A 25,344-nucleotide genomic window follows, 5' to 3' on the forward strand; every position below is an offset into this window, starting at 1 on the left:
CGGGGGGAACGGGAGAAGGCGCGCTGCGATTGGCTCTGCCGCCGTCACGTGCCGGGGGGGGGCGGTGCGCACGTGGGGCCTCACCGCCGCTCGCCCGGACTGAGGTGGCACCTGGCCAGGCGCCGGGAGCGTCCGCGGGGCCGGGTCCCGCTGGATCCCTGCTCCTCCGCCCGGCTGAGCCGCCCGCGGATGCTGCCGTTCCTCTTCTCCTCACACACAGCAGCGCCTGTGGCGCGGGAGGTGGACGCGGCCTCTCAGGTATCCTGGTGGTGCGTTTGCCCCGGGCCTCTCCTGAGGGAGCCGGCGGTGCCGCAGCGCCGGGCGCGAGCCCTGTGCCAGCCGCGCGCCGTTTGCAGCGCCCGTACAGCTTTAAACCCGACCCAGTGTGCCCTGAGGAACCGCCGGCTTTTGTGTCCGTCGGGCAGGTCTGGCAGCGGATCCTCCTGCCCGCACTGTTTTGGGAGAGGCGTCCCCTCGGCCTTTTTGCCGTCTGGAAAGCAAGAATCAGGCCAACAGATACTAAACATGCTTAAAAATCCCACTGTGTTCATGCACTGCGCTGGTGTCCCTCACTGTCTTGAGAAGTGCTGTCCTTGCCTGTAGTTCCATTGTGATTTTAACTGCAGATTCTCCTTAGATGGATGATGAAATAAGCTCGCTAAGTTTCTTATTAAGGCTTGTTAGTGGAAGCAAGAGACTTCTTAAAATTGCGGCTTCTAAGAAAAAAAGCATCTGGCAGACAGATGTGCTGCTGCAGAGCTGTTTAGTGCCCAGGTACAATAGCGGTTTTAGATGAGCGTTCAAATAGGGCCTCTAGGCGCTACCATAATGTAAATGTTTATTACTAGTACTATTAATAAATGTGAACCAGAATTGCTCTGCTCTCACTGAGGGGGTAGAGCCTTTTATGTTGCACTGTTGGCTTATTTGCTGTTTCACACCTCATGTAGGGATAGTTCAGGATGGTTTGGTGTGGCAGTAGCATCGCACCATTCACACAGTATTCTATACTTTGGAAAACCCTTTGTTTTCAGGCTGGTGGGACAAAGACAATGAAAAAATGGTAGTTGTACTTAGCACTGGCTTTAATTCTGGTCTAGCAGACTGGATGTGTATTTTGTGTTGGTGAAGGCCCACGTGTGATTCATGACTAAATTCACAATGAACTGGGACAACTCATAGTTAATAATTTCTGCTGCTAGTTTGTTTTCCACATTTCAGACCTACTAACTTCCAAAAGAAAGACAAAAAGTGTGACCCTGACAGAAGAAATTAGGACAACCTTTCTTATTAGCTGGCACATGTTATTAGCTGCTATATCCACTAGCACATGAAGAGAAATGTGGTATAAAGGATCCTATTGTAGACAGCAGCACGGAAGAGGGGAAAAAGAATAAGAGGTAACTGAAACTGGGTAGATCTGGCTGTTTGTGCAGCTGCCCAGAAAGCAATTGGGATTAATTTTTAGATGAAGTGTAGGATAGGGTCTTTGTGTGTTTATATTAGCCACTGAAGAGTAGGGAGAGCACAGCTGACTAAGGCTGCAATTTTGGGATTTATCCACATGATTTAGAGTTTTAAGTCACTTTGGAAAGTGGAAAATAAGCTGCCAAGCCACTTATGGTGATGTTTTCAAAGGCATCTAAGTTAGGTACATTTGATGTTATCAGTGTCTGCCTTAGGGATATGGGTAAAGTTATGTGAATTATTGATGTATTGTTTGTAGACAGTACACGTGCACAAATCAGCAAGGCCATTTTGTTTCACTTATTTAAAACTCTTTGTTAGACTGCAGCAGAGAGAAAACTCCAACAGTAAGTGAATTACTTCCAGACTATACTGGTAATGGTCTATAAGTCTTGCATTTATTAGATGGCTGCTTTTCCACCATAATATTTTGGTAGCAAGCAAAAACAATCATCTCCAGATGATTCTCCATGGACAGATCCTCCTTTTTCGTTCAAAAGCCAAAAGCAATTGCAGGCTAGCAACAATATTTCAATAAAACTGTTGTTCACTATGGAAATGTCTATGAGACCTCAAAACTATGAGACACGTTGATTGCTGTATCAAGACATGTGATGCTTGTTGTCCAAATTGCAGATAAGAGGACTTTGCCTCCAAGGTAGAGGCCCACAGGTTTAACTGGAAGCAGCAGTAAATAGTGCCAGTCACCTTTCGATTAATACTTTAGCCTTGCAAATCATTCAGTCTTTTGGAGAATAGTATTTTAAGTTTGCGTTATACTTCATTTAATGTGGCGTATACAATTTTTCCTATGAAAACAACTCAAAAAAAATCTTTCATAAGATTTTGTGGCTGAGAATTGGTACTTTGTTTAATGTATTGTAACAATGTTCCCAAACTTCGGAAAACATACCCTAGAGCAGTCCAATTAAGTTGTGTGTGAAAATAATGCCTTGGTTAGAAGTACAACCACATGGCAACACTTCCCACGAGAAGGAACACTCTGCCTGTTTGGTTTGTTTGTCCTGGAAACAGGACAATAAGGTGCATTGATGGGAGCAGTAGATAAAGGGTGCTGCTCTTTATTATGAGTCTGTTCCACTTAGAAGTGGTTACTAAGGAGGGATAAGTGCTCAGTTCAGTCTTTATCTCAGAAAATCTATTTTGGAATCCATAGGAGAAGCTCATGCAAAACCTGTTGCGTGGTTCATGCCAACAGATCGCCAAGGACTACAGCTCTGATTTATCTGTGGTCTCAAAGCCCTTGCCAGAGGAGATGAGGATCTTTATTTCCAAAAGCAGAGAAATGTTAAATGACTTGCCTGAGGAACCCACTTGGCTGACAGCAGATCTAGGATTAATTAAAATGCCTCTGAGATTCAGTGCGAGCGGTGGCCAGGGATGCAGACAACTCGGTGGCCAGTGTATTTTCCTGACCAGCGAACATGAACTCAGTGACACCTTAAGCACTAAAATTTTCCTCATGTACCTTCATCAAAGTCAGTGGATGTTCCCAAGGGATGAATTTGACTTGCTCCATTTATGCTGTATTGTATAAAAAAACCACAGGGAGCAGCAGTCTACCTCCATGACCACCCCAGGAAAACACACCAAAGTGCTCTGATTTTCGAGTCACAATACATTAATCCAGAGGTAGGACTTAGTTTCTACTGTTTAAATCTTAAGATACAGCTGCAGATGGTGTCTCCAATAGATACTTTGCATATTCTGAAGTGGTTGCTCTGATCATGTTTTGTGGAGCAACAGTAACACCTAGTGGCTGAACATGCCAGTCCAGTGCCTCTTTCTTCCCTTCAAGAAGTACTAGTTGGAGGGGACACGGTGTGATTGACAGTTTTGACTTGCAAGGCCAACACTTAGGATCTTCAGGGATTTGCCATTTTCCTTTCAACCCCCCAGCATGTTCTGTTTTCTATTAAAAGTGGTAGATGAAATACGAAACTCTTCCTCCCACCTCCCAACCCCCTTCACTTTTCTGGCTCATGGAGGAGGTTGTTCCAGTCCATCTTGATCTGTAGGTGGGTGGGCTGAGAGTGGCCGAGCCTGCTGCTTCCAGCTTGGAGCACTCAGATTTCCGTAAAGGAATCCAAGCTGCTTTTTTTATTTTGTCTGAAAAGGATCAAGCAGATCATCTGATGGAGGTTAGTGACCTCAGTGCATTTGATAATGTGGTGTTAACTTGCCTGCGTTAAGGCAGACCAAACCGATCTGTTCCAAGAAGGGCCATTTCTTAAGATGTGGTGTGCAGGATTGTTTGCCATGGTCTACTGGGAATGCTAATTCATCAGAGAGGGACCTCCTAGAAAAATAGCATTTGAGAGGAAAGAACCCACAGATGTTTATTGTGTTAGCAGGAGAGCCCTTCAGAGGGTCTTCTTTCCCCCTCACAGGGGAAAGATTCAATTTTTCCATGGAAAAAAAAAACATTAAGCAACAGTATTTCTGCTAAAGCCCAGATCATTTGCGTTTGTAAATAAAGCCTCAACTCTTCATGGGAATTACAGTACTGAGACATTATAGTCTCATCATATTCATGCTGTCTAATTTTAGGCTTCTGGTTTAGGTATTCTGAATTACCCTGTGGAAGCATCTATTTAGGAGAGACTTCACTGCCTGTTGACGGAGCCTGGACTCGTGATTGATGCCGTGGATGATGTTCTTTCACATAGGACATAAGCTTGGATCACCACCCACTCAAAGCAGTATTGCCTCCATCCACATCCTCAGCTCTCTGTTTAGCTTCCTTCCAATCACCTGTTTAGATGGAATGGATTAAACTGAAAATTAGTCTGATGCCTCTGGAAAAACAAAAAAAAAATCAGCTCATGAACCTGTTCACTGCATAACTGCACAAAAACCTGGTACTGATGGAAAGAAGGTAATGAGGACCAGTGGGGACGTGGCCAAGTGAGACAAGGATGGGACCATTACTTATGGCTACTGTGCAGATGTACATTGAATTAAAGTGTGTGTATAGTCATGCCATTAGTCAGAACTTAAGTTTGGTGTTCTCAATACCTGTTTGTGAGAGCAGTCAAAGATAAATACAGCCTGATGGTGAGAAATGAGAAATATTGTGCCATGATGTGTTGGGCACCCTTTACTTATAGAAGAGAGCATGGCAGCCTTGTTGGGCTGGGCGAAAACCTTTTCTTTATGTTTAGTAAAAGCAGTTCCATAGGGGGTAGAGTAAAAGGTACTGAAATGACAATCAAAGGCTTATTGTTATTTGTGAGTCACAAAGGCTCATGGAACCTCTTCTATTAGAGCCCTATGCTTTTTCTTTTGAATATAAAATTTCAAAGTAAGTTTTGTTTCTTAGTGACAGCTGTGCTGTGCCACCCGGCTTGGTCTGGAAAGAGCCTACGTTTATTAACATTGCCTAATGTAAATATTAACTCAAGGTCAGACCCTCAATGATTTCATAGAAAGCAAGTGGAAAAGCCTGTATTATCTTTAGAGGGACTGCCATGTGGTCCTATAGGAGAGGAGATGCTACTGACAGGAAGATATTGTTTTCTCTCATTTTCATCCTCTGATTTGACTTTTGTGTTGCTTTGGCGTTTATGGCCAAACACGGGAGTTCCTTAACCTTGCGGCCCTTTCAGGCATTATGTTTCTGTGAACACCCTGGGCCAAATCAGCTGTCTTTTCAGATGTCTCACATTCATTTTAATTTAAGGCTCAATTACCTCTTGGCAGTATGCCATCAGAGACAACAGATTTATACCAGTAATTAGTATCTTTTGAGGAGTCTGGCACAAGACCTCAAATCCTTGCTTCTTTGCTTAAGTACCTGGATAATACTGCTGAATGTTTAACTCTACACCCTCCACTTTAAAATCTGTAGCCTTGCTAATTTTCCTTTGATTTCCTTTGATGCCTGGGAAAAGTAGTACACCCATTTTCAATGCTTGACTCACTTGCAAACTCCTCATTTGAAATGTTCTTCTTAATATCTTATGGCTACAAATACACATCCGTGTGAGACCAGAACTTTGACCAAACGTGGCCTGTCGCTGTGGACTTGCTGCAATTGAAAATCCTTGTCTTTCTGCAGGTAGGGGTACAGTCAGAAGCAGCATGTTGTACTGTGTATTTAAACACCATGAGGAATGTCTTGGAAATATAAAAAGTGAAGTAGACTGAGTACTATAGAAGAGTTCATATTTAGTACAGGTAGTTGATCATGTAGTATTGAATGGTTCGTTATTTCATAGTTCTTCAATAATTTGAAAACTTAAATCTTCTGCTTTTGGCTTGGCTAGTAATGTTTTCTTGAGCTGGGTTATAAAAATACCATGCTTCACCTATGCACAGATTGTTATAGTTTTCATCTTAATTAGCAAGCTCCAGATTTAGATGGATTAATACAATCACTCTTTCTTTCTTTTGCTATAAAAGTTCAGGAGTATAATCTGTCACCTGTGAGAACATAAAGAATTGGACTGGAAGCATTCCAAACTCTTTACTGTAAGTGTTCAAAGATTTAATGGAGTCCTCAGTCATAAAATCTTTAATTTGAACTAGACCTTTATATTCTCCATTCTTAAATTCACTGTTTTTACATCCAGGGGATTTCCTGTTATCCAAGTACATACGGAGGCCCTTTATTTCCCTCTGTGTGTGTTTTTTAATTCAAATCAAATGTAAATGTCAGTGGTTGATTGCACTTAACCTCCTTAGGTTCATATTTCTTATTTAATTGCACTATATTTTAAGGTTTAAGGCTATATATTTACTGCTGTTAATAGCACACCATATTTTAATGAAACTGTTATCTTCTGCAAATATATACAGGACAATGGAGATTGATTATACAGGATCCTTCGAAGAAACTGTATCTTGAAGCCATTTAAAATGAATAAACAAAGTGAAGAGCTTCAGTTATTGTAGCTTTTTACCTAACACAGCTTCAAACCTAAGGAAATGAATGGTCGGGTTATCAAGACTGTTTGTCCTCCTCTTCCCTACCCAGAGCCTGCAACTCAGTAAGTCACTCACCATAACCACCGTGTGCCAGGGCAGATGTTCTGAGCTGTGCTTTTGCTCAGATGCTCCAGAACTGCAATGCTGCTTTTTCCAAAGTCCACTCACCTCCACTATAAGCTGGCCAGACTCCTCTGCCCAGCTGACAGCTCAGCTCTGTAAATCTATTGTCAGTCAGATCAGGGAAGGCTCAGAACATGGAAAATAATTATCTAATTCTCTTGAAACATCTGAAAAAAAGGCAAGTATTACCTAGAGATCATGTACAGAAGATGTGGGACAGATCTACTGTGCTCTGCTAGAAAGCCAGCCAGCTGAACACCTGTTTTCAATGCAAAATTGTGCATCACCTGCAGTTGGGGCACTGCACTGGGTTTTTCTCAACAATCCTAGAGTTAAATACTCAAGATGTGAATTGAGCCAAAAAATGTTTTGCTGTGAGCCACTTCTTTCCAGGCACACCACGAGGCTGAAAGTCTTGTCCATCACATACCAAGAATCTCTTTAGTCTGGTCAAAAGCTTTTATTTCATTATTGGAGGTGGCAACAATCAGTTTAAACATTTCATAGTATCTTGCAAACTTTACCATTTCCTTTCTGCCAAAAAAGGAACAATTTATCTCTCTCTTTAGATGACATCTCATCTTCCTTATTTTTTTCTTCCCTTATGGCATTATTTTTACTATTTATACCATATATTTTTAATTCAATTTCTATTATCCTTACAGTAACCATGATATATAACAAAGCACTAAAGCCTGTGGTATAAAGGGAAGCACTGGGAGATTGCCTGATGGCTCCGGGAGGTCAGGGACTTCAACCAGATTCTGGATGTAGACCGACAGCCTGTGTATCCTTCCTGCCTGAGACCTGGTGGCATGAGGGGTTGTGAGCCAGTGTAATCCCCAAGGATTATTTAGGGATTGGGTTTGCGTCTGTAGAGAGATTGATCTCCCAGAGGCAGCACAGAAAACAGAGCGAGATGAAGAGCATTTGTTGTAGTGAAGGACATATCTGCATTCTGTGTGCAGGGCTTGATATTTGCAAAGTACAGTTTAGTAGTTCTGGTTTGGGTCATTTAGAAATGGAAGCGAGGGAGGGAGGGAAATCTGCATGCAGCTAGTTCAGGAAGGTGCTCAGACTAAGCTTGTTTGACAAAACCACCCAGAGGCCCTGGAAAAGGGGTGGATTTTGGATACCAGGCTCATTAGGTGTGGTGACATTACAGTATACTGTGAACACCTAAGTGAGCATTAGTGTAGATGTGCATAGCCAAGAAATACTTGGATCCAATTGCCTTGCAGTGACTTTAGCCTTTAATGCCTACAATTATTCTTTTGTCTTTAGCACCTTAGTTGCCTTTTTATTGCTTCCATGGAGGAATCTGTAAGAGTCAAGAGAGAAGATTAGGTAGAGAGCCAGCTAAAGAGCAAGACAGTGCCACTGAACACTGTTGGGGTTTACTTAAGTGATTGCTCCCCTTAGAATGAATAGAGCAAAATGTTCATAAAGGTAAATTGATAAATCTGGAGAATATTCTCTTTAAATAATCCCCAGAGCTCTCAGCCTAACACACAGCTGTAGAAAAAGCCTCCAACAACTGGACAGGATGTTGGGTTGCATTACGGTAAGAACAGAGTATATATCAAGAAGGTGTTGGTGTTATTACATAAAACACTGGTGAGTTCTTGTTGAGAGAGCTTGTTTCAGTACTGCTCACTCTACCTAAGAAGGATATGATTAAGGGGATAAAGCAGGGAAAATGAGAATAATACTGTGCCTTTCAGCTCTGAGTTATAAAGCAAGACTAAAGAGCTTTGGTATTATCTTGTTTAAAAAGAAATCTTGCTGTGATTCAGTCAATGATTTTAAAATAATGAAGGGGATTAATCATATTGAAAGAGACTCAATCTATGAAAACAAGGAGACTTAATTTAAAAAATAGGATCTTGGGAAAAGAATGAAGACAGACAAGGGAGAGGCTCATGTGAATGCTCCAATAAGTGTGTCATGTTAGTTACCAGTGGGATCCCGTGAATTGAGATGGACAGTGATTTAGAGCAGAGTAAGGTGAAATAAGTAACACAGTGAGGCAGTGAAAGCCATGCTGGAGCAGGCCCTGGGGAACACCTGCAGCAGGGAGCAGCTCGAAGGTCCTGCAGCCTGGGTGCTGAGGACCAGCACCAGCAAAGGAGCTGCGGGAAGGCACTGACTGGCGAGAAGTTGGCAGTGTGGAGACAGACGGGACAGGCTGGAGGAGGGAAGAGGGAGAAAGTGTATGGCTGCTGTTAATCTCCCTTAATTGCTGATAGCTAAGATGAAAATACTGGAGGCAATTTCAGATTGTAGCTGGGCAGAATTGTGCTGTGGAGGTGGTGGTCTGTGTACAATGGATACAGTGCAGCGATTTTCAGCTTTCAGCCCACAAACTTTTGAAGGACTATAGGCAGCTTTGAGGGTGCCTGTGAAAGCCAGCTAAGAAAAGCAGATTATTGTGGTTAGGCCTCATTGTCATGGCCCACAGGGGAGGTTCCTAGGAGATTTGAAAAAAATCAATAAAAGCTGGAAAAATATGAATGGAGCATATGGATTTGCTGTGTGGAGGGAAGAGGACTCCAGTGTCCCCACTTGCATCCCCCCAGTTCATCTGTTCCTTGGCTCCACAAGGCAAGTGGCACAACCTCTGGTGTGTGCAAGAGCTGGGAAGAGGATGCTTATTTCCATAGTTCCATAAATCCTTTCTTATCTGTTTTGTGTGCCGTTACTTGTGTATTTTGTCAGGAAGGGAGTGAGCCCACTGCCTTTTATGTGACTTGCACAATACAGAAGGAGAACTCAGACTACTGTTCATGTTGATTTGCTCACGTTGGGCAACCTGGGTCCATGGGGAAACTGAGAGAAGTAGGAGGATTTCAGGGCCAGAGCCCCAAAAGAGACATTCTTTGGTCATTGAAGTTCTTTATTCTCTGAGATTCATAGAGACTCCATGACTCAGGATGGATTTTCAAATCATCTAAAGCATTTGGACACCAGTGAATTTCCATATCCTATAATCAGTGACTCCATTGAAAATTGCAGCCTGATATCTGGTATCTCCTTCCACTGCAAGTTATAAATACTTTGTTTTGTTGTTCAAGACCATCTGTGGTCTGGAGAGTTTATAAATTCAGTGTTTATCTCCTGTACAGCATGAAGCAAGCAGGCAGCCCTCAGTGACAGAATAATGTTTAATGAACAGTTAATGAACAGGAACATAGTTTGAGAATACAGACATGGAGACAGACCTCCCGGTGTTTTCTTTAGTGACCTCAGTGATGGAAGAGGGAGCGTGATTATTAAATCTGTAGATGAGGCAAAGCTGGAGCTGAGTGCAAGAACTCTGGAAGGCAGGATTAGAATTTCAAGTGATCTTGACAAATTGGTGATATGATCTGAATAAAATAAGATGAAACTCATTAAGGACAACTGGAGGGCACTTTACTTTGGCAGGAATCATTTTAAATAGCAATTACAGGATGGGGGAAAGCCAGGCTAGCAGTTCTGCAGAAAAGGTAGAGCATCCCAAACTAAACATGGATTAACAATGATGTACAGATGTCAAAAAGGCAAATCCTCAGCAGGGCAGAGGTATTGGCCAGAAGTATAGGTTATGGGTACCATACTGTGAGATCGATGTAGACCAGCTGGAAAGTCCAGAGGAGAATACCAAAAAAGAATCAGAACTATGTAACGTGTCGTACAGGGAAAGTCTGAAGATGTTGGCATTGTTTTGCTTCTGGAAGGCAAAGAGGGGTGTTAAAACATCTTTTTTAAAAGTACTTTGAGGAATTGAAAGTCTGTTCACAGAGAAGAGGAATAGATTACTACATCCATAATGGAGCAATTAAGACATTAAGAGCTTAAATTGCAACAGAAGACTGAGGTGGGATGTTAAGAAAAGCTACCAGTGCAGAGCACGAAGCAATGGAACAGGTTCTCATCTAAGGTCAATTAATTTTGTCAAAGTCATGACTTCCAGCTCATTTCTTGTGCTGCAGACAGTATCACTGCCTGTCATGTTTACTGTATGCTAAACTGTTTGTCTAAGTGTGACACTTTGTTCAGTTCTATTCTATTTTCAGTTCAGCTGTGATTGATTTATTCCAAGTCAAATTCAAGAAATCTTCACACACTAGCTACCTCCAGCTTAAAAGGAAAAACACCACAGTCACCTAAAATTTTCAGTTTGGCTCAGGTTTTGTAATAGACATGTTTACAATAACCTTAGTAATCTTACATTTTAACTTATCATAAAGATCCTGAACTCTTACTGTTATGAAGCTCTTACCCATCTCTTCTAATTTTCCAGGGTTTCTTGACTATTTTTTTATACCACAATGGATTAATATAACCTCCTTGGGAAGCTACAAGGGGGTTATCCAAATTCTTTTTGTTTTAGATGGTCCTGTCAATGACTTCTTTCTGACTTCAAAAGGACACTTAATAATTCTAAAGCTCCACAAGGTTTTATGAACTAGAACAAACTGCTTTTCCTTTGGTCTCCTCTTAGTACCCACAAGAAGAGTGTACTTACAAAATCCAAGGAATGGGCATTTCAAAATTTGTTTGCCATGATTCTAACAACATTGTGACTCTCTCTTTTTTCAGCTAACTACTGCAAGTGGTGCTGAACAGTTGAGATGGCATTGCAGTTCTGGGGCTAGGCTCTGCTTACAGTTATGCCAGTCCTTTTCTACCTTTTTGAGCCAATTTTCAACCTGAAAACATTGTAGAAAACAAATCCCTCTTTTGCTGTATCGTTCTACTGTTTTTTCTTTTGCAACTGAACAAAAATCAGACTAAACTTTGAATGTTTCTTTTAGCATCTGTATTTCCATCCAATTAATTTATTGCCTGGCTTGCATGCAGTTTATATGTTTAAAGACATTATAGATATTTTCACAGAACAGTTTCTGATGTCTCATGTTCCAGGTATGCCCGATGGACCGGGAAGCCTAAAGCTACTCCTGATCATGTGAAACTGTGTGCCCACACAAGTCCAATGGATTAATCTTCTGATGTGACAGTGTAAGGCTGTCACTGGCATGGAAGGTGAGCAGTGTGGGGGAGGAACACCCTCTGGGGACTGCTTTTTCGTGATAGCAAAGTCAATACGGTTGGTTAATTGAAAACCTGGCCTTTGCCTCTAAACTATTTCCTCCTGTGCTTCCATGCACTGTGGCTTTCCAGTACACACCCTGCATCTTCCACCTTGAACAGAGTTGGTGAAATACATCCAAATGATTTATTTAGCCCTGAGTTCCTGGGCAAATCTTTAATTAACATGCTTATGCACAGGCATAAAAAGTGTAGCGTTATATTTTGAAATAGAGTATGTCTGGTTTATAAGAATAGGACTGCTCAGATTTCAAGGGTTCTCTTCTCAAAGCTAGTCCTTCTGATAAATTGCATGAATTATGTTTTTCTTGGCCATCTTTTTTACCTCCATCACTGTGTTTCCAATTTATCAACATAGTTTTGAGAAATTGTTAGAATATGTTGCACTCGTAAGCACCGTGGGGAGAAAGAATATTCATTTATTACTGCTATTGTGTTTGATTATACTATGCATATCTAAATGACTAAAATGAAATGTCATCTTTAATTCTCCCCTTACAGTAGACAATATCACCCTTTCTTCTCTCTTTCCAAAAACAGCTTGGAAGTTAATTCTTCATTTTCATTTTAAATCAGCCATACAGAGTAGAAGCAAGCGTGCATTAGGGACAGGGCAGAAGTAATGGGAGCCTGGAGATCTGAGCTCTATTTCTGGCTCTGCCTTTCGCTCTTTACAGTCTTGAGCAAAGTCATTTGACTTCTGGTCTCCAGTCTCTCTGTTCATGAAATAGGAAGAACGTTTGCTTCCTACAGATGTCTCTAATAATTTGCCAGAATCATGTCTTGTCTAATCACCTGTGTTTAATATCTCCTAGGGTCTTGCAAAGTCAGTGAAGGCTGAAGCAGCAAATTTTGCATGCAACTGAAAAATAAAATGCTCTTGGACAGTTAAGACTTGAAGACTACAAAGAGCTTCTGAAGCAGCTATCCCAAGCCAGGAAAATAGGTCAGAAAGCCACTGGTGCTGTTCAGGGCTGTTAAATACTGATAAATGATCTATCCTGGGCTGTCAGGAGGGGGAACTTAGTGTGTTTGGGACAAAAGACTGAAATAAGCCCCCAGCACATGGCCTGGAGCAGCAATAATCTGCCACAGGTGTGGGCCCAGCTGCACCCAGTTTGGCTGTGCACACACAACTGAGGATGGTCACCTAGACTGAGGGGAGGGGAACCTCAGAAAACTGGTTAGTGTGTTAGGTGTGTTGCAACTTCTGACTGCTTTTTCAGGATGAGAGTGAATTTGGGGCAGTTTGTAGCTCTACTAAGAGGGAAGACCAGACAGCAAACTCTTCTTTGTGTTGTTTTGGTTTTTTTGTTGTTGTTATTCCTCTGCCAGGCTGAGCAGAGGTTTCCTGAGGGCTGACTCTTGAGTAAAATGACTGAGTGGCAGAACATCTGAAGGTGAGTTGTTGGGAGCTGCCTGTTTTCTTGGAGGTGGGAGATGGGAAGTTCTCCATGCTTGAGGGTAAGGGGAGACTGAAGGGAAGGGTGCTCAGCCTGACCTGAGCCAAGCCTGGGGCAGAGGGCCCTGTTATGTCCCAGCTCCAGGCACTGACAGCTTTGTGTAAATAAATAGTGGCTGTTTCTGAGCAGGCTTGGCTGCTTGGTGCTGCTGGACCAGAGCTTTGAGCTCCCTTTGATTTCAGAGAGTACTGATGCATTACCTGCTTCAGCTCTTGGGTCTGGGACACCCCCAGTGCAGCTGTGGGGCAACCCCAGGGAGGCCACACTGAGCTTTGGTACAGGCTGCGCCCCTGCCTCCTTGTGTGATTTGTTCCAGTGATTAATGATAGTGACTGTTTAAAAACCTGGTGCCTCATTTGCAGTCTAAACTTGTCTGGTTATAGGCTCCAGCCAGGGGCTATTTATCTCTGTGTGCAGGCTCTGGAGGTGGGCACCATCGGGGAAGGGGTAGGTGCTCACGATGAACAGAGCCATTTTCCTGGTGTCTTGTAGGAGTTGTTTTCCAACTGCAGAATCTCTCAAGGATCTTATTGCCCCTGAGGGGAAGAGGTCTCTGCCTTTGCAGAGCCTCACAGGGAAGCCCCAGGCTGAAAGGATACCCCAGTAAGATTTGTTTTCAGTGGTAAATCAGGGCTGTTTTTGCATGGCTGCACAAGTGGTGAGGGTGCAGAGGGGTTACTGTAAGCTTGCAGGATCTTAGGCTGGAAAACTTACAAACACAGTTGTGTTGTCTTAAAAGTTAAATCCCTCCTTATGGTGTTTGGTTCAGACCAGTTGCTTTGTTGGCCAATAAGCCACAAAAGTCAACGTCCCTCTGGAGCTGGGAGAGGGACACTGGAAAGCCAGCAATTGGAGTCTGTGATACTTTTACCAAATGGGAGATGTATAAGCTCAAGGCCATCCTGGGTGCCCTGCTAAGGAGGTCTGTGTGATGTGGTGATAAAGGGTGTGCTTACATGTGATGCTAAAACAAGCAGGATGCACACACTAAAGCAGGGATTACTTTTCTTCTGGTTACCTTGTGAATGAAGCATCTTAAAAACTTTTACTTTATTTGTGTAACTTCTCCAGTGGAAAAGTGTCAGCAGGTTTCAGATGTTTGGGGTGCAGTGGGTTCCCCTCAAAGCAGCTCTTAGTTAATCAGGGAGACACAAGACTTGGTGATCTGCATCAGTGATGTTTTGGATTTGGGGCTTAGGCTCCCCGTGTGTGCTCCATGCCCAGAACCGAGCCTGGCCTCCCCACGATGCTGCTGCCAGCTCTGCCCGGAGTGGACGTGCTGCCCCGGGGGGGTTCGTGCCCGTGAGGGGCCCCGGCTCGGCCCCGGAGTGCCTGGCCGCCCTCACCGATGGGGAGCCCCTTCGCAGTAGGGTCTGCTGCGAGGCCTGGCAAGGGTTAACGCCGAAACCCCACGCCCCCTTTGACGGAGTCGGGCCAACCTCGCCAAATTTGAAAAGGCGTCCGGGGCTGAGTGTGCGCCCTGGGCGCAAAGAGCCGCGCTGGCCCCGGACCCCCTACGCGGGCAGCAGCCGCCGCCGCCGGGGCTCGGCTTGCCAGGGCCGGGGCTTCCCTTGGGGAGCCGGAGCAGCGGTCCCTGTGTCCCAGGCACCCCCTGCCCTGTGGTCTCCGGTCCCGGGGGCACCTCCGCGCCGTGGGATCCCGCCGTGACCCCGGCCGGGGGAAGCACGGTGGGGCCCCGCGCGTACCGTGTGAGAGGAAAAGGGGGAGGCGGGAGGAAAATCCTGTTCTTGCAAAAATGCAGTTCGCTCTTTTCTTGTCCTGGTGCTGCTGCCTGCATGGATGTGCGCTAGGGACTGGCTTCCTCTATCAATTCCCAGCATCAACCCTGCAGCACAACTACCCGGAACAGAACTCGGGCTCGCCGGGCAGCGGCTTCGCCAGTCGTCGGTAAGTAAGACCGGGTCCGCCTCCCCGGCGAGGAGGTTGGGCCCCGCCGGCGGCTCCCGGGGGGCAACGGGGACGGCCGGACCGAGGGCAGCGGTCCCCGCGGAGGCTGCGAGGGGCTGGGAGCCGGGCTGGGCGGCCCCGTCCTCGGTGAGGCGGAGGGAGGCTCCGTACCTGCCCGCAGCGGTCTCCCTCTCTGGGCAGGGAGCAACGCGGGAATGGAGGAGCTGAGCTTTAGCGAATGAAACCCGTAATCCCTCCCTTGTTCGCCTCCCCCGGCCCGTCGGGAGGGGAAGGTGACTCTGCCGGCTCCGCGGGGCACCGCGTACCCCGAAAAACCTCCGGAACGGACACTGGTGATGCCGGCAGAGGGAACTGTTACAGCCCTCGGCTGCGAGGAAAAACTCAGCTTCAGCTCAACAAAGACGAGACCTTAATTACAGATGTCTTGTTCAAGAGCTGCAGCTTTCAAATAGCTCTTTCAAACCAAACCTCCCACTCTTCTCCTCTCCCCCCACCCCAAAGCAATTTCTTAGAAACTTATTGTAAATCAGTTTTGATTTACTGTATTTAGCTGCTTCAGTAGAGCAAACAATTTAGGCTTCTCCCCCTCCCCTCTGTTTTCTCTGGTTATTTCTCTAGAGGTGAAACAGCTGTTCAGATGAATGAGCCGCACTGTATAAAGCGAGAGAGTGGCTTAACTTGATTCCAGTTGTTCTTGAATTGCACTGTTTTATATATATATATATATATATATATACTTTTTTTTTTTTTTTTTTTTTTTCCCTGAGATTCCCTTAAATGGGGACTTGGGAATTTAATATTCAGGGCTCTTCCATTCTGTTTCTACCTCTTTTCCTCCTCCCCTTGCTAATACCTACTATGCATGAGTTATGCTGCTGTGGAGGAGGGCTTAGGTTAGGGCTTATTTGGGCTAGGAATTGGGATAAGGCATCTACACAACAGATTTACATCGGCATGTCACAGAAGTACAGGAGTGGGTGCTAGCCTTGTGCCTTGCACGGTTCTCACATATGGTGCATATTTCATCTCCAAGTGGGGGTGGTTTTGTTTGCTGGCCTGTCAAACAGGCCTCAGTCTGTAGGGGGTGTGATGTTAAACTACAGTAACTGTCAAAGGGCTCGAAACGGCAGAAAATTATAGGAGAGTAATGGGATAAACCTATCCCAGCTGGATCTGTTCCAAGGTACCCCCTTCCCAAAGCATGAGCTGCAATGAAAACCACATGTCATTTGTCTTACATATCTATTAGCCTGCAGATCTTTGTTCAGAGCTACCACGCTTACATGAGCGCAGACTGTGTCTCTGCTCACCAAAGACCTTCCCCAGTTCACGCTCTTGCACAATTTTCCCATGCCTCAGTTGTTTGGATAGCTGATGCTTTGTCAGGGGAACGTGTCCCTCTCCAAGTCTATAAAGTGTTGTATGAAACCATCTAAAGCTGATTTAAACAGTGGTGTTGGGAAAACTGGTAGATTTTTCTATTTTTTGTCCACTGGGCCTTTGCCATGTGAGAATATCTTATTCTAGTTTAAAACAAAGGGAGAAATAAAAATTTGGAGGGAAAAATTGCTGGTGGATGTTTTGAAATAAAAATTCAAGTGCTTAGTCAAATATCCCACGTTGAAGCAATCTTTTTATGTTTTAATTTCCCCTTGAGTGGTGGCATTCTGTTGTTGGCAAATGTCAAACAGCTTCACTTTATGATGGGAAAATCTGTGTGGGAAGACTTTAGCCAGTCCCAGTGTTGGACCTTTGCGGGGAGCCCCCTGCAGGGCACAGCTTCAGGTTGGGGTAGCTCTGCTTTTCTGTATTTATTATGGTGCTGAGAAGAATGAGACTATTTGCTCTAAAATCTGATTGATCTATGTTGGTGCAAAGCCTATTTTGTTCAGGGAACTGGTTCAGGCTGGTATAAACTGTTGTCTGCGTTGTTCCCTGTCCCTTTTGCCATCTAAACAGGGGATCTTAGTAGAACCTGAAGTATGTGCAGCTCTGCCACATCATAACTTGCTGGCCTGTGCTCTGAGGAGGCTGCAAAAGACACAAGATGGTAGGTAGGTGATTATTATGAATGGTACTACACAGCCATTCTCATTTTCTTTTCTCCAGCCTTCCCAGTGAGTACTTTATCCAGTGACTTCTGGCACTTTACTTGGCTGGTGGTACCCAGAAATAAGCAGGCTAGAGCCTTGAAAGTTACTGCTGCAGCTTCAGTTTTGGGTATGTTGCAGCACATACTGAAGCAATGATCTACAGCTGACATGTTTCCTTGATCCAGAGATGCCATGTTCCTGCTGTTGTCTCTTTCTGTCCTTGATCAGCAAGTGAAGACATGATTGAACTGTTTGGGAATCTAGAATTTTTTTTAAATTGTCATAAAAGTTGTGTTTCTCCAAACAAACCAACAAACTACCAAACAAAACAACAACAACATAAAAGTTGTTGGAATCTTTTGTCTTCCACCTAGATAGAAAACCATTCCAAAATTAACAGCTGATTTAGTGCTTGGTATCTGGGTTGCAGGCTGGCTGGGAGGTGGGCTTCTGAGCCTCTGCAGGCTGCTGAGTGTTTTTTTTCTGCTAGAAAACGAAGGCACTGGGCGGTGTAAAAAGCCTGAGGGGGGTGGAGGCGAATTTGGAGGAAAAGGAGAATGTTCACATCCTTCACAAAGAAATTGTGGAATGCTTGTTTCAGTGAAATGTTGCTTGCATTGTTTCCTTTTCTAAAGTGGAAATTCTAGCTTCTGCTTGGCTTTAGTGACAGGTCTTCCTTATTAGACCAACAATGCTTGTAGTCTGTATTTGCCTGTCCTTGGATTACTTTGAACTTCTGTAGGGGATGTGCAAGTAATATCGACTGAAATACAAGCAACAGTATTTATTTGCATTGTATATATTGTAGCAGCCTCACTATTTTGTTTGAAATTCGCATTCAGCGTGTGGGTTTCTAGCTTGCTACTGTGTTAAGACAATGAGAATGGGAAGTGGGTCTTACCCAAAGCTTAAGAATGGAGGGACTGTCTGCCAAGCACCAACTGGGGTCCTCCAGACTTGGACGTAAGAAGCTTTGCCAACCAGGTGAAGGGAAGCTGATTTGCATGCTGGAAGTAGCTTGGTTCTTGAAGAACTCCTTAATCTGTGTTAGTTGTCTTTGGAACTGGTGTTCTCCCAGCTTAACTTCTCATCCTGTTTTCCTGTAGTTTCAAATCACTCATGCGTCAAGTCTTCGTGAACTCAAGTGTGGGTCTCTCTACGTGATATAAACCAGTTCTTGATATCAAAAGGTGATCTGTAAATCAGTATCCTGATTTCCGCAGTCTGAGTGCTTTCAGAACATGTATCTGGAGTTTTCCTGACAGTTGTCCGTTAATTCTTTCTTTACCACAGAAAGATGGTTTGAACCAGATTTCAGACCCAAATTCTAAATCTCTTGTGACTCTTAAGTGGGTGTGGAATATAAAACTATACATATTGGAGAAACGTGTGGTTTTTTCCTTTTACTGACATGATCTTGCTTTCTGAGTCATTCCCTCCATCACCTAATAGTCTGTTCAGTGCCTGAGGTCTCTGGTTTTCCCATGGTTCGCTGGGATTTGTGTCATGCTGAGTCCTCTGCACTAATTCCCCTTTGAAGTGCCCTGCCCAGGTAACCAGAGGGCAGAAGGTCATAAGCTCATCACCAAACTTGTGAAGTATCCAACATTTTTTTTTTTCCTGGACTCTGCAGCCTTATGATCTTCATCTGACTTGTGGGGTTCAGTGCTGTAGCTTCACAATGCAATTAAAACAGGGAAGCCAATGATAGTGTAAGGACATAGCAATGCTGGAATGGCTTTGAAATACCAGACGTGACCGTAGTTACTGCAGTAAATTGTATTCATTTAGGAAATCTCCTACTGTCTTGCCTTGCCATCTGCTTGTGTGAATCATTTCCTCTCATGTAGGCTACGTTTTCTAGCTTTAGGAAGGAAAAGGGAGCGGAGAGGCAAAGCAATGGGTGGCAGTGAACTTGTGCTCCCTTTGGATAAATTAACAAATATGTCTCTTTCAATAACTCTTATTTGTTCATTTTCTCAGAGCTAAGCTTGTTAGTGTGCTAAATTCCTAGTTGAAACATGTCAGGTTAGAAACTTCACAGCTTTGCTTGGGGAGAGCAGTTCTGTGACACTTGGATCGTAAAATATTTACTCATATCTTTGTTTTATTGGGCTCTATCTTGATAGAAGGGGAAAAAATGAAGAACAGCTTTAAGATAATGATGAAAGACTGAGAGCACAGAGTGCTTTAGGTCTGCTGGAGTACAATAATGGGCCAGTTACTCCTGCTTTTTCCTGCATTAGACCTCTAGCATGTCTGGTAAGGTGGTTTGTGAAGCACAGACTACCTTTCCTGTAGGGTAATACTAGAATTCATCCGACCTAATTTCTGCAATATGCTCAAAGCTCTCAACTCACTCTTAATTACAGAGATGTAGACAGTGCTTAAACTTCATTTCACTGAGGCATAATGTTTATTTTGAGGCTTTATGCATAAAGCTAACTTGTGCCAGCTTAGGTATCCCAGACACTCTGTTAAGGATCGTAGCTGCAAAAGTTAAGAAAAGCATATTGTTACTAACTGGGTTACTGTTCTGCTATTTTTCAACTGTATATAGTTGAATAATATTAAAGCTCTTGCTTACTGTGCTCATGTACAATGTGGCACTGAATGGAATTAGTTACCTTACCTCCTTTTTAGTAAGAAACAATTATTTGTTGACTTGCAACTTATTGCATGGAATAACATGGTTTAGATGGTTTGACTGTTTTTGACAAGTTGAATTTTCTCCTCCTCTTGGAAATGAACAGATGTATATGTAAAGAGTGTGCTTGGGTGAGAGCATTGCCTGTCATGTTTAGGCCTGGCTATTTGAAAATAATTGAATGTTTTTGGGAGGACCAATAAATAGGAAGCTATTTCAGGTTTGAGACTCCTTTTCAGCCTACAAAGTAGGTAAATCTTAGCCCTGGCAAAGAAAAAACCTCTCCCATCTGTTTAGAAATGGCTTTCACTCAGAGGCCCACAGAATGGATGCTGCTGAGATGAAGGCAGCTTCATAGCGTTTCATGTTTGGGACAAATTAGTTTCCTCTTCCATATCTGTGTGGTTTATCTGGAAAAGAGAATCTGCCACTTAAAATCCTAGTAGTTGATTTTGAATCTTCTTTGAAGGTGAGAAGGGTATCTGTGAGCTTCTCTTTCCCTTCTCTGTGCTTTGCTGTGTGTCTCCCGCCTGTCCTGTGCAAGCTGAGTAAGGCTGTCGTTATGCAGTCACCTTCCTTTGTGCTGAGCAAACAAACCATCTGCAAAACTTTAAAGCTAATGCAAGGTACCACTACATGGAAACGCATCTGTTCATGTCCAATCTTGACATCAGGTTATGTAGTCAGATGTCTTTTTAATTGGTTCCAACTTTTTCTGCCCCTAGGAACTGGGTGGAAGTGATATTCTTTGCAGTATTTGCACTGGATACAAGCACGTGTTTGCTCAGAGCATCTCAGAAATGTCAGTACAATGAAATCATGAGGCAGGGGAATATCCTCCTGGACGTGGTCATGTAACCAAATTGTGCTGAGTCTGTAGAGCTAAGAACGGGTCCAGTCCTGTTTGTTCTGGGTCCCACTCCCCCGCTTTCATTGTTTTTGATATATGTGTGCTCTAGAGGGGATTTGGTTTTGTTTTGGCAGATGGACAAGACTCTTGATTCCTGCTTTTCACTTCTCAATGGAATAAAAAGACCAAGTGTGTAGGGTGGGAAGAGAGTGGCTCATAAAGGCAGTCTAGGTGAAGGTCTTTTATGAAAGATACATGTTGCATGTGAGGGCAGTTTTGGAGATGGATGCTGTAGAAGTGAGGAAAGGGATGCAGCAAATGTGATTGCAGGACCTGAGTACCACGATCATTGGTCGTCTTTGTGAGAAACTGGAATAGGATGCTCCTTACCCTGTGTGTGTTGGATGTTATGAGTTGTTTAGGACTAAGAAAAGGCAGCAGTGTAGGTGTTAAAGGAGCTAAATGTTCCTGTTGCCCTGTTGTGATGACCTTGTGAGATGGAGTTGCTCAGTTAAGGCACTGCACAAAAACCTCCCTTTTGTCCTTGGCTTGTTTTGTGCCTGGGGTCAACCAACATCTGCTTTTTCCCCACAGGACTCTGCTCATTTAGCCATTCAAAAGTGTGGTGCTGGGAGCTCTCAGCTTGGTTTGAAATGCTGCTTCTCTTTGCGAAAAGGCTCGGGGCAGATGGGCTGCTGTGGCGGTTCGCATGACATAACGTCTCCGTGCTGAGTCTGCCATTGGCCTGGTGCTGCGGTGCTTGCTGGGGTGTGGTAGCCCTGAACGGAAGGGCAGACATTTCTTTTTTGCTCTGTGCTGCTTAGCCCTTATTAAACTCAGATGTTTCTAACCCCTTTCCTCCAGGCTCTCATTATTGCTGTAAACACAGCAGAGCACAGGGAGCTTTTTCAAATCCTCATTTGAGGCAGTGATGGGTGACAGCTCTACCAACAGCTCTCCAGTGTGCCTGTGTGTGAAGGGGGGTTGGCATGAATGTAACACTCAAACCCAGGGAGATTTCTGCTTGTATTTTCCCTAAAGAAAAAGACTTTTTTCCAAATGTGATGCCACTTCATCCTGCTTCAGGTTGCTTAGCTTCCTGGCTTTCTTCTGGAGAAGCAGGAGGAGTAAGTGGGCAAAAACTAGTCTGGTTTCTGCTGCCCTGCTCAATGTGGGCTGTCTGGCTGCTTGTATCATTGCTCTATCTTGCGCAAACTTTGAGCTATTTGCATTTTCAGGTGCCAGTGAAAGTGATACCAGCTAAAATAAGGTTTCTGTTACTGTGGTACGAAGATTAAAAAGGGCTTCCTAGAAGAAAATGCTTAGATCTGGCTGTCAGTGGCTTTGTATCTCAGCTGTATCTATTCCAGATTTACTATGTGGCTCTGACAGAAAGTTGTTTTTCAGCTTTTTGTGACAGGAGAGAGAGAGGAGAGACTGTCATGGTAACAGGATCTTAGATGCTTTCTACCTGTAAACTGCACTTCACACAGTATGAGCTACCATACTCCTGCAGGGGATCTTATCAATCCTCGATATCTCTAAATATAAGCTATTAACTGAGGTGTAACTAGGCTATTTATAATCTTCTTAAACTCAGTTCTGCGATGAACGTATGCTTTGCAAATCTACTTATGTGTCTCAAATATCTGTCTATTTAATATCGTTCTTCTTTGAGCTGAGAAACTCTTGGCCCAGTGAGGTACCAGAGCTGCTTTGTGCACGGCTTCTGGCTTGGTAAAGCTGTGTTCCTGTGAGATGTCTCAACATGTCTGCAAGATCATCTGTGTGACTTGTTCTTGTGGTGTCTTTGCCTGTGACTCTGGTCTTGTGTGCCCTGTTGTGAAGTGAGCTAAATATCCTGGCTCTGAACTGTGAGGAGCTAAGCCAGATGTTAGGAATATCATTGCCATTTTGATGCTGTAGTTAGTCAGTGGATGCTGGATTTTCTTTTGGAAATCTGGGCTATCCTAAGGCATTTGAAGGGAAGGGAGCCTGTTGCAAGGTTCTCGAAGTCTGATCCCTTGTCTCTGGCTTGGTTTAAATTGCCCTTCAAGAATTTGTGGTGCATGGGAGGTACAGAGAGACCTTCTCATTCGGTATTCTGCATCCCCGAGAAAACACCAATTTAATGAGTGGTCATTGTAGCTTCAAGGTGAACTTTTTATGCTGCTTTGAATGAACCTAAAGCTATAATGGCAGCAATCCGGAGAACCGAGCTGTCAGCTTGTGTCTGTCATTGGCACTAGCAGTACAGGACAGAGAAAATCTGATACGCTTAAGCTTCAGTATTTCAACATGGCAAACCCCACTAACCTAAACAGTGAGGGGGGAAGCCACATTCTTTGCTATGCCTAATCTCTGTATTTTGTTAAACATGCATTCCTGCCAGAACTTTATTGGACAGAACAATAGTGACCAGCTGGGCAAGTGACCCTGGCTTTTCTGGTCGGCAGAGGAATTCGGCATCTAAGGAGTTTGGATTCTCATGTGCGGCTTAAAGTGATCTGGATTTAGTTGCTTTTAATTATCAGCTGGCTGATTCAGAAGGCTTTGTTTTCTACCCTCTTTCCCAAGAAAAAGACCATTCCCTTAAATGCCTAGTGTATATTCTGTAGAGCAGCACAAAGTCTGGGAACTGAGACTTTTAATTCTCTCTCTTTTCTTTCCCCTAAATAAAATGAGAACAGTAATACTTCCCTTCATGTAAGGGAAGGCTTTGGGGAGTATTTCATGAGGGTGTGGTTAGATCTTAGAGGGAAAGCTGCAAAATCCAGAGTTTTGCATATGAATATATGCAGAAGTTTATAATAAATCTATGAACGATAATACTTGGCGCTTGTATAAACTTCCACTCTTACAGAATAGGGGTTGTCGTGCTCCCTGTTTAATGCACTTCTCTGAGCCTGAATGACTGAGATTAGTCTTTGGGAGTTTGTCTTTGCAGAGAAGGATTTAGTTTGGAGGGCAAGTTGAGAGGTGGGAGAGGCTGAACAGCAGCGGAGGGTCGGGTGATGCTGCAGATTGTGGAGTTTTCCTCTCTGCAGCCGCAGTGGGAGGCTGAATGTGTAACATACCCGTGGAAGCAACAACCAGAGCTACCAAACAAATACCAGTCTATGAGCAAAGGCAGGTCTGGGCTGTAATGCTGCAAATGTTCTCTGTTCCCGTGCAGCATCTGATGTATAGCAGAGAGCAAAAAGGCAAATTGGCTCTGTAGGATGTTACAGCGCTTGGCTTAATGCTGCTGTAAGTCAGCGTAACCTGCAGCAAAATATATAGTTTCCCTGCAGTGTATTTCAGGATACAGCACAGAGCCAAATGGTTTAAAGTATCGCACAGTAAAATGCCGTCTCTTGGGCCACTGTTACTGGAAGTCACTAATGTATATCACAAATGATACAAAAACTTTGGATTACAAAGTTGTAGGAATTCTTAGGCTGTCGGCCTGTGGATAAGCTTTGAATAAGTGCACGTTGCAAGCAGAAATAATAGGATGCCATTTTGCCAAGCACCAGAAAAATACTGGAGCCCTGATAGTGTAATTAAAAGTCTGCTAAAACCCTTTCAAGATCTCTGTAACCAAAACTCATTGGAAATTTATTGCGAGGGCCACAGCAACATATTCATTTGCTTGGGTAATGTCCTTTGAAACAATCAAGCTCTATAATTATGTCTGTCAGGCCCTGCCAAGTGGTTATTGGCTTCTGAACCAGAAGGTTTTCAAAGGAGCTTCTCTAAATGACTACAGAATTTTGCCGAAAGCAAACTTTGAGCCCCCAGGTACCTTTTGGATGAAACACTGCGTAACCTTTAGGAAGGTTAAGGATGAAACTGTGTCTGTCTGCACTGGGTGGGAAGAGAGGAGGGAATGTGGCAATTACAAGAATCACCACAACTCATCCCTTGAACTGAATGCAACTAGAAACTGGATTGGTTTGTATTGGAGACTTTTGCTGGTGTCCTGGTTGAGCCTGCGAGTCACCTTGTGTTACTCACAGCTGGTTTTTTATTTGTATCTGAGCATCTCTGTGGAGACAAGGCTCACTTTGCAGGGCACCTCCATAAGCTCCGATGTGTGTGGCTATGTTGTGTGTGTGTTGGTTTTTTTTGTGTTTAACACTCAAAAGCCAAACAACTGAAAAAAGAAACCCCACAAAAGCCAACACCAAACCCCACAAAAGCATTTGACAGGAACTGCATGCTTCCCCAAGTAGCTTGTGGCTCAGATATTGCCAGCAATAATGGAGTAAGTGAATAGGCTGTTCCCATGGACATATCAACAGCAAGGGGATACAGTTTAATAGTAGTTGTTCTGTCAGTCCACGCTCTGAGGTTCAACCACTTTTTTGATTTGTGTATGTGAAAATGGTTTCAACTGAAACTCATACCAGGTTTTTTTTCTGCTGCAAGAAGCGCATGACCTGAGTCTGTCCCAGCCATTTAATTTGACGTTCAGCACTGATGTGTATGTACACTGGGTGCTGGTGTTCAGTGACTCAGCTGCTGCATGGCATCCCTATACGCTTGCTTATAAATGGGTCAAGTGAGTGCTGTTGTGATGGCACCTGCTATCTTCACTTGCAGGGTGGCTGTATTTGGCATTGTCCTTTGAGATATTTCATGTAAAATTTTATCCACGCCATGCTGAAAATTGTGAAGGAAAACTCTCGTGTGTATGAGGGATTAAAAAAAACACAAGCAAGTGAAGGCTGTTTACATATGTGC

The 25,344-nt window shown here is 43.8% G+C and overlaps 1 protein-coding gene and 1 long non-coding RNA gene across 7 annotated transcripts in view; both read left to right on the plus strand.

The window, feature by feature from the left end:
- The first annotated feature begins 78 nt into the window (after positions 1-78).
- On the plus strand, positions 79-6,068 carry LOC139829398 (uncharacterized). Its single transcript, XR_011741875.1, has 3 exons — positions 79-258; positions 4,052-4,366; positions 5,893-6,068. It is a non-coding gene; the product is annotated as an uncharacterized lncRNA (long non-coding RNA).
- Positions 6,069-14,553: 8,485 nt separating this feature from the next.
- Positions 14,554-25,344, plus strand: part of COL26A1 (collagen type XXVI alpha 1 chain) — a 160,933-nt gene continuing 150,142 nt past the window's right edge. For 3 of the 6 annotated variants that reach the window (XM_065853206.2, XM_065853208.2, XM_065853207.2), the window contains exon 1: positions 14,554-15,005. In XM_065853206.2, coding sequence (XP_065709278.1) covers positions 14,854-15,005 — 152 coding nt within the window. In that variant the 5' untranslated portion in view covers positions 14,554-14,853. The remainder of the gene's footprint in view (positions 15,006-25,344) is intronic. The other 3 variants (XM_065853209.2, XM_065853210.2, XM_065853211.2) reach the window with 1 other exon arrangement.

This window comes from Patagioenas fasciata, chromosome 19 (assembly GCF_037038585.1).
Source record: "Patagioenas fasciata isolate bPatFas1 chromosome 19, bPatFas1.hap1, whole genome shotgun sequence".
NCBI classification, from domain to species: domain Eukaryota; kingdom Metazoa; phylum Chordata; class Aves; order Columbiformes; family Columbidae; genus Patagioenas; species Patagioenas fasciata.